This window comes from Etheostoma spectabile, chromosome 7 (genome assembly GCF_008692095.1).
Source record: "Etheostoma spectabile isolate EspeVRDwgs_2016 chromosome 7, UIUC_Espe_1.0, whole genome shotgun sequence".
Taxonomy (NCBI): Eukaryota; Metazoa; Chordata; class Actinopteri; order Perciformes; family Percidae; genus Etheostoma; species Etheostoma spectabile.
Window position 1 is genome coordinate 9,581,521 of NC_045739.1, and position 8,189 is coordinate 9,589,709.

At 39.8% G+C, this 8,189-nt stretch overlaps 2 protein-coding genes across 9 annotated transcripts in view; both read left to right on the top strand.

The window, feature by feature from the left end:
• The first annotated feature begins 4,531 nt into the window (after positions 1 to 4,531).
• Positions 4,532 to 7,024, top strand: zgc:174906 (uncharacterized). Of its 4 annotated transcripts, none has more exons than XM_032520457.1 (4): positions 4,532 to 4,713; positions 6,073 to 6,400; positions 6,488 to 6,562; positions 6,647 to 7,024. In XM_032520457.1, the coding sequence occupies exons 2-4, from the start codon at positions 6,085 to 6,087 to the stop codon at positions 6,925 to 6,927; spliced, it is 672 nt and encodes a 223-aa protein (XP_032376348.1). In that variant the 5' UTR covers positions 4,532 to 4,713; positions 6,073 to 6,084; the 3' UTR covers positions 6,928 to 7,024. The 4 variants fall into 4 exon arrangements, with proteins under 4 accessions (XP_032376348.1, XP_032376350.1, XP_032376351.1 ...); XM_032520459.1 differs by having other exon boundaries at positions 4,554 to 4,713; positions 6,083 to 6,400; XM_032520460.1 differs by having other exon boundaries at positions 4,555 to 4,713; positions 6,181 to 6,400.
• Positions 7,025 to 7,716: 692 nt separating this feature from the next.
• csad (cysteine sulfinic acid decarboxylase) overlaps positions 7,717 to 8,189 on the top strand; it is a 5,555-nt gene continuing 5,082 nt past the window's right edge. For 2 of the 5 annotated variants that reach the window (XM_032520448.1, XM_032520450.1), the window contains exon 1: positions 7,812 to 7,948. In XM_032520448.1, the coding sequence (XP_032376339.1) occupies positions 7,924 to 7,948 (25 nt within the window). In that variant the 5' untranslated portion in view covers positions 7,812 to 7,923. Of the gene's footprint in view, positions 7,949 to 8,189 lie in introns of all 5 variants that reach the window. The other 3 variants (XM_032520449.1, XM_032520451.1, XM_032520452.1) reach the window with 3 other exon arrangements.

The window sequence follows — 8,189 nt, forward strand, 5'->3', positions numbered from 1 at the left end:
ACGCACACACACACACACACACACACACACACACACACACACACAAAATACCACAATACTAATCTATGTTCTTTTAAAGTAAACAGCAAGCATAAATAGTTAATACAACCTTTACCCAAAACTTGAGTGTTTTTGTCATATTTCCAGTATTGAGTTTTGAATAGGGGCACAGGCAGGTGCAGTGCATTCTCAAAATATGATGACTGTGTGCAATACAGTCACTGCAGACCATCAGCTGCAAGTGCATCTGCACTTCAAGAGTATCTGCAAACCTCTCACTACCAATCTATGGACACTTCTAAGACTGCCAAAGTAACTAAACGCCAGAAGGAACAACTGGGAAATGTTTCTTGTGACAAATGAAACCGCTTATATTGGGTTACTGTGACTAACATCAAGCAAACACAACAACTATTCACAATATGCAAAGGATCAGGTTTGTGATACAATGAGCGGTGAACCTGTTAGGAAACCACAGAGAAAGACTGGATTATATAGAGATGAGTTGTTATCTGGGAATTCTGTAAAAATGTTGATATCCCCATTGACCTGAGTAAATCTCTTCAGAGACCTAACAGCAGTGGGAAGACATTCTGGACAGTTTTTTCTTGTAAGTTTAAACCAGGCCGGCGTTGGTATTATTGTTAATGTTGCTGAAAATCCATAAGGACCCTAAATGCATTAGAAGATAGAGACGTGAGGTGATGTTCAGTCTTTATCACAACAGAAGTGTTCAGTCTTTATCACAACAGAGGAACTTGCTTGGATCAAAAGGTCAGGTGTGATGTACTCAGAAAAGCTTACACTTTAAGATTCAGACCTCATTAGGTCTAAGGTCACTCCAGTTCCCACACAGTGGGAAAATAATTTAGAACAGTCCTAACCAGACCCCAAAGCCAGCACAGTGTGGGTCCATTTTGCCTCTGGGTTTCTTGCGGGAGCAGGGCAGCAGAACAGAGCTCAGGAAGCTCAGGATGTATTCCCATGTGTTGTCTCATGTCTAAAAACAGAGATGCTGTTGGATTGAGGTAGGTCTGAGCTTTATAGCTGAAATTATCCAAAAGGCCTGCTGTGAGTTAGGGATTCAAATAATACTTTAGAATGATAAGTGCTCCCTCTAGAGGTCAACTCTCACTGCAGTAGAAACATCAATTTGCTCACTCCCATCTTTGGTTCACTTTGTTCCTTTGCATTTGATGTAATGATGCAGATGTGAATGATTGCTGAATCCTGTAAACGGTGTCTCGACACAACTCTGACGGGTGACTTCATTGAATTACAGCAGGTATAACGTGCTGACATCATCTAACACTTTCCTCTCCCCGAGTTCAGTGACTTCAGTGTTCAGTGTGATGATCTCAAGGTCTCCTGCTTAACAACACACACACGCATGCAAGCATGCACGCAAGCACTCGAGCACATACGCACACACCTACCCACACACACACACAAACACGCACACCAACACATGCACACGCACACAAACACACACGCACACACACGCACACACACAAACACACACGCAATTCATCCATTTTCTCCGGCAGCTCCTCTGTGACTTTAATGCAGTCTGAGAATGTGTCTGTCAGTCAGACTCACTGTCTTTTCCATTCATTAGACTTAAAGGGAGGAAAATGCCTTTGTATTTGCCGTTTTTCAATTTCCTCTCTAAAGGAGGGGTGCTGAGGAGCACACACACTTCTACCAGCGCTGTCAATTACATTATGGGCTCAACCTATAAGTCCTCTGCAAACGGTCTCCTTCCCATAATGAATAACAGCTTCACATTCCGTATGTTTAATTTGAGAGAATGTATATGACATGCTGAATGATAATGGATAGTTATCCTGCCTTTATACCATATTACAACTTTCTTTCCTCCAAGGATAATATCATCTCAGATAGCATTGGGCCTACTTAGGAGCTCTGAGTTGAGCCTTACTGAAATCTATTTTTCTACCTTTCTGTAGGCCTTTGCTCTTATTCTTCCATTATAATACATAAAGTTAGCCTCCTTTTGCAAGAAACTGAAACTTTCCACCTACAGTATGTTTCTACTCTACTGTAAACAACTGCTTCCCTTTGCCTCTCTCTCTTCCTCCCTCTCTCTGTTCTGTTGCCCTGCCCCCATGCTCTTTCCTCACTCTGGTCTTTCATATATAATGCATGTTAAACAAACAGATATGTCAGAGTCACTCAAATGCATTGCTGTCCCCTTGCTGGTGCTCCATTCACCCTGAGAGTGGGGGGGTCACGTCTCTGAGGCCCCTGTGTGCCAGCTGAATTACAGTCAGCTACAGCAAATACAAAATTCTACATGTGAGAGTCTATTCAAACAAAAAGGTGAAGCCTCTTTCATCCTATAAAACCATACCAGTTCTGAGAAAGGAGCTATAATATAAAATACTGGCAAATGTGGGCTCAAGTCTAACTTTCAGGGAACTATAGCAAACGAGTTGTATCTGAAGCTATTTGTAAAGTGGATGCTTATTCAAAGGAAAAAAGTCTTTTTTATAAAGAATTTCACCACCTCTTTCTTGTAAAGGAGTTCCGTTTTAGTGCACAATTGTTTCTTTGTATCCACACAAAAGTCCATACTCGTGTATTGTGAAAGCAAATGTAGACCAAATTTCATTTTGTCTACTTGTGCTAAAGACGAGCAAATTCCCCCGTTTCTTACTGTACATGTACATTTAATTTATCATTAAGGCGTGGAGAAGATAAGCTGCTGCACCAGCTCACTCTTGAATTGTATACATGCAACAATTACACACACACACACACACACACACACACACACACACACACACACACACACACACACACACACACACACACATACACTTTTCTACAAAATCCCAATTTTCCAGGTGCAGAGGTCTGTAGAATGAAGTCAGAGCCACTCATAAGGAAACTGCATTATTCTCCATCTGCACTGTGGAGTGTCCAAGCTATTATACAATCCACCACTAGCATGCACATACAAATGGAGTTTACCACTTGACAGAGAGTGCGATGGGGCCTGAAAAGCACAAGAGTATGAGTGGGATCGTGCTCAATCAGCGGCAGAGTAGGTTCATTTTCATATTCCATACAGAACATGCTCCACTTGTGTTGCAGTGATTTAATGCAAAATGACTAAGTGCACATTTCACTGGCACATTATACAGCATTTGGAGTTGAAAGCTCACCAGAGTGTCAACATGTGCATATTTACTCAGATCAGTAGATCACTGCGTTTCAGCTTTGTGTAAGTCTTCACAATGTATCTTCTCAAGATCAAGTCTGAACATAACGCAAATTTATCTCATAATAAAGTCGTCAGAAGTACATTAATGTAGATGAATTGCGCATTCCTCTCTCATACTGCGGTCTCACCTGGGTGGTAAGAATAAACAATAAGAATAAAGGATGGCTCTCTCCACTCTTTCCTCCCACTGTAGGCAGAGAGAAAACTGGATTTATTCAGACAGCTAATACAAACAGTGATTCAGAGTGTATACTGTGTGTGGATGAAATGGGCTCGAGAGGCTTTTCCTCTCACACAAAGCAAATATCTGTCCAGGAATAAGATATTGATTTGTCATTTCCCAGAGAAACTGAGTAAACAGGCTAAGCAGACGTGTGACCGGTGGCGGTTGATAATTGTTGTTCGGTAACAGTCAGAGGCCTGTGGAGGAAATTATTCACTAAACTACATCATTCACATGGCCATGCATGCACCTGTAAACACACACACATCTTCTGTTTGGCATTCATTTCGTGAATCTTTTCTGCTCAAATAAAACTATCAAATATTTATTTCCATTCCACAGCATTCCACTTCCACTGTATGAACAACATGTTTCTCGGTGTCGAGATGAATATTTGAGCTTCGAGGCCCAGAAGAAGAGAAGCCATTTAGTTTATAGTTCCAACAATTTAAATGAATAACAACAACAGTCAGATGTATAATATGTGTTCATTTCAGCAAAACAGCATTACACATAGCATTATTCTCTTCTCTTCTTCATTTAGTAGGCTAGAACTAGTACAAGGACTAACATATCTATAATACAATTTGATTTTATATGACATTATCGTATTTATATCACAATGTAACAATAATATATTGCTACTTGATTGTTATTGTTGTACTTTTATATTATCACATCATATGCCACAGTATTTTCTTTTTATTTATATATATACTTAATTGTTTTTAGCTTTTTAATCTCACTCATAATTCCTACAATCTCTTATTTTCTTTTCTTATTTGTTTCATTTAAAAAGTTTTTTTTACCTGCTTTCTAAGCTCATTGCCTGTCTCTGTTCTGCCAAAACACGTGAATCACTAAAGTCTTATCTTTATATATACATTGTGTTATTAGTTTTACCTAAAAGCCCCGAGTGCGTCCTTCACTATTATCATCCATTCCACCAGATGTCACTAAATCCTCACAGCTGGGGCAGATCACTGCAGTTAAATCCTCCATCCACTGGATGGAAGCACACAGAAAAGAAATGCTGGCGGTAACAAACACTTCCACTGCATTGAAATGCATGGCCTTAGGATGCAGTCTGTCGAAAAATAGACAAAGAAGATCTGGCAGCGGAGTAAGAGGAGGACGGTGCATCGTGTAAACAGAAGAAAAAAATGGCAGTCTGTCTGCAAACAGCTGTTTTTGTTTAGTCGTGTGTTTTTTTTCTAATACTCCAGCTGTTACAATAATGGTAAGAGAGGCTTATGGGAAAACATGTTTTTTTACATACAGTAAAAGCCGTACTTGCAGTAAGAGAGCGTGAGGCGCATCTGGAACTGGACGACAACAGATGCCGTGCACTCTGAATGTTAGCCGGCAGGAAACAGGAAGTCCAAACGTACAGTTCTTTTAGCATTGGACTGCTGACACATACATAATGTTGTAATGTAGTTTTAGAATGTGAATAATATGGTGTTAAAATAACAAACATATAAACATTATTTTTAATGACCTTTTTTCCCCCTTAGAATATTATATTGTGTAGGCTATATACTATATAGACATATACAGTACATATACATAAATACGCCCATTTTAGCCCTTGTTGATTTGCTGAAGATTGATGGGCAGTCGTTCTATACTTGAACTTAAATAGATAATTATGAATTCTATTATAAATTATAATATACTTTGAAAGATTGGCTGCTTATTGGTCATTAACAAATCACTGGAGAGGACTTGCTATAGTGGCTTTGGAAGTGTTCCTCAAATAGTGAGTGTTCCTCAAATAGTGAGTGTTCCTCAAATAGATGTGAGTATATTATATCTCTATATTCATGTTAGTTACATTTGCAGTCGTGAAGGAGTCTTGTAGGAGTTATGCAGGTATTGTGCAGGACAATGAATGGATTTTTTCCTTGTAAACATGATGAAGAGAGTTTGTTGGGTCATTTTTCTTGGTCGTTATAAAATGGGAAATCTTTTAAGGCTTTAAACCAGTGGTGCAGAATCTGCCTTTGGAGGAGGGGGCATATCATAGAGTGTGTGTGTGTGTGGGGGGGGGGGGTCCTCCCCAGGGATGGGACTTCATTTCCTGTATTCTGATACACTTTTATGCACCAATTTGCGATGGAAATACCTTTACTTAGCCTATGTGAGGAAAACACAGATGATTCAAAATGTATTGAAAATATAATAGATAGTATGTTGTTGCATGTCATTGGGCATTTTAAGTGGGTATGCTGCGTATACCTGTGTATCACGTAGACTACACTGCTTTAAACCCCTTCAGCTGTTGTTTAAGCTGGGCCATAACCTCTACTCAGATGTAAGCAATGTTAGCACATTATTCCCATACTGTGAGCTTATACTAATCAGCAACGAGGGAATCTGACATATTATTTGGCAGAAAATGACTGTCAATGCAATGGATAACCTGTCATCCCCTATCCATAATATCTGTTAAGGTTTCATTACTTAAAGCAGTATAACTGAGTTTTGCTGAACTGCCACAATGTATTCAAAAATTGGTTTTGCAATTATTTTAGATTTAATTCTGATTTTCCATTAAAAGTTTAAAATTCCATCATCACTTTATTTCTAATTTAAGTGATATTCAGTCATGGCTGAAGAACAAGCAGCAGAAATCCGCCTACTCAGAAGCCAGAAGGTCAAGCTTATAGACATTCTCAGTGCCGATGCCGATTTTGTCCTGCAGCATGCAGACTCTTGCTGTCTGCTGTCTGCTCACGGCTACCAGCAGGTAAAAGCTTGCCGTGTTCCTAGTGAGAAGGTGACAGACCTGCTGGATCACATCATCCAGAGAGGTCCTGAAGCAGCACGGGGTCTGCTGGAACTTCTGAACGACCAGGCCCTGCAGGAAACCTTCCCAAGGCTTCACTTCATTAAGGACCTGCAAGTCAACACACTGTCTTCAGGTAGGACACGGTCTGTTAAGTATGGCCAGTAATCGCATTTTGAAATACTGTGAAAATATAAAAGTTTTCTCTATTTACAATGAAAAGGTAAAACATCAAGCAAGAGAGAAACAGCTTCTGACTTACAAGAGACCATTCCTTCCAAAAAGATCTACACCAAAGGTGGGTCACAATACACTCAAAGCTTTGCCCTTTAAAACATTGTAGAGACCATCACCTACAATATCTGCCTCTGTCATTGCACAGGGTCTCGCTTAGTTAAGGAGAAGCAGCTGATGACCGTGGCTCGTACCATTGGCGGATCTTGGAGGGAGATTGGCAGACTGGCTCTGGACATCCCCTCCGTAAAGCTGGAACAGATTGCAGAGGACCATTCGCTCCATGTAGAGCGAGTGTTTGCAATGCTGCGATACTGGAGCACTTGCCAGAGGGAAAAAGCCACTGCTGCTCACCTGCACTCACTGCTCAGTCAGGAAGACTGGGCGTTGCCCCCTGAAAGCATTGATTCTCTGTTGGAGACTGACTGAGGCCGTCACTCTCTGGTACTTGCTGGGACTGAAACCCTGTTTTTTTTACTCGGAATTATTGTTTTTTTTAACAAATAGACTTTTATTTCATATCAGGGAAAAACAACACTTGAATACTTTAGTATGGAATTACCCTACAGTTCCATTTAGTACCACTGAAACCTTTTGTTCAAGGTTTTTTAAATAGCCTATGTTTACAATCTTCTTATATTTTTTGTCATCCAGATTGTCCATATTTTAATTTTACTATGTTGGTCTATTCTATCTAAGGATAGAGGGTGTTGTATGCTGCACAGATTGTAAAGCCCTTTAAGATATTGGGCAAGGATCAACTTATACTACTTTTCTATGACAGCTTTAATTACCTTTGGGCTTCTGACCTCTGGGCTAACCGCGCACTTATTACTTTTACCAGCCTATAGATATAAAACAGATTACAACTCAAATAAACTCATTGCTGCCTCTAAGAGTTTTCTTCTTTGTAAAATTCTACAACAAGTCTGATACTCTTGAAAATAAAGTTGTAGGCTAAACAGATTAAGTTCAATGAGAATCATAATGAAATGCACAATACCTTGTTTGTGCCGCTATAAGCGTGGGTTGTTACTCAGCTCTATTGCAATGTAGGCCTACTAGTTATAATTTAAACATGAAATTGTCATCCAACTAAAGGCGTTTAACTTTTTTTTTGCCAGAAGAGTGACTTGGAACCTTTCTTGTGCCTACATGTTCTATGGATTTTTCCAGGTTTTCCCTCATCTCAGGCTGCAATCACGCAGGCAGAAGTGCAAATGGAAAAACCCCAGTACAACGCAACCCCGGAGTTTTCAAACTAAAAGACATTGATTAACTTAACTGGAGCAAAGGTTTACGCCCTCCCACTTCTACTGTACCCCACTCTCCTTTTTCACTGCAGCCATTTTTCCGCGGTCTGCCTAGTTAGTGCAACCAAATAAAGAGGGGTCAAGAGTACCCAGCTTTTCAAAACGCGTGGATATGGCAAACATGTTACCATCCTCATGTAAGTACAGTGTGCAACATATGTATGCGTTGTTTGTAACTCTTGCCTTTTGGAAGTGGTAGTTCATGCTCTAACTAAGCTATCACTGCCTGTAGGCTACTGTCTGTTAAAGTTTGCCAGGCTATTTAAGGCAGTGCTTTAAATAGCACAGTTACAGTTACACAGTCTGTAACTGTGACTTGTGTTGTTCTGATGTTCTTGTTTTTTTTTAATATATATATATATATATATGAAAAAACAA

Excerpts from the sequence above, each read along its gene's own strand:
- zgc:174906 (XM_032520457.1), top strand. The coding sequence starts at position 6,085 with ATGGCTGAAGAACAAGCAGCAGAAATCCGCCTACTCAGAAGCCAGAAG. Across the intron at positions 6,401-6,487 it reads AGTCAACACACTGTCTTCAG|GTAAAACATCAAGCAAGAGA; the intron begins GTAGGACACGGT and ends TACAATGAAAAG. Across the intron at positions 6,563-6,646 it reads CAAAAAGATCTACACCAAAG|GGTCTCGCTTAGTTAAGGAG; the intron begins GTGGGTCACAAT and ends GTCATTGCACAG.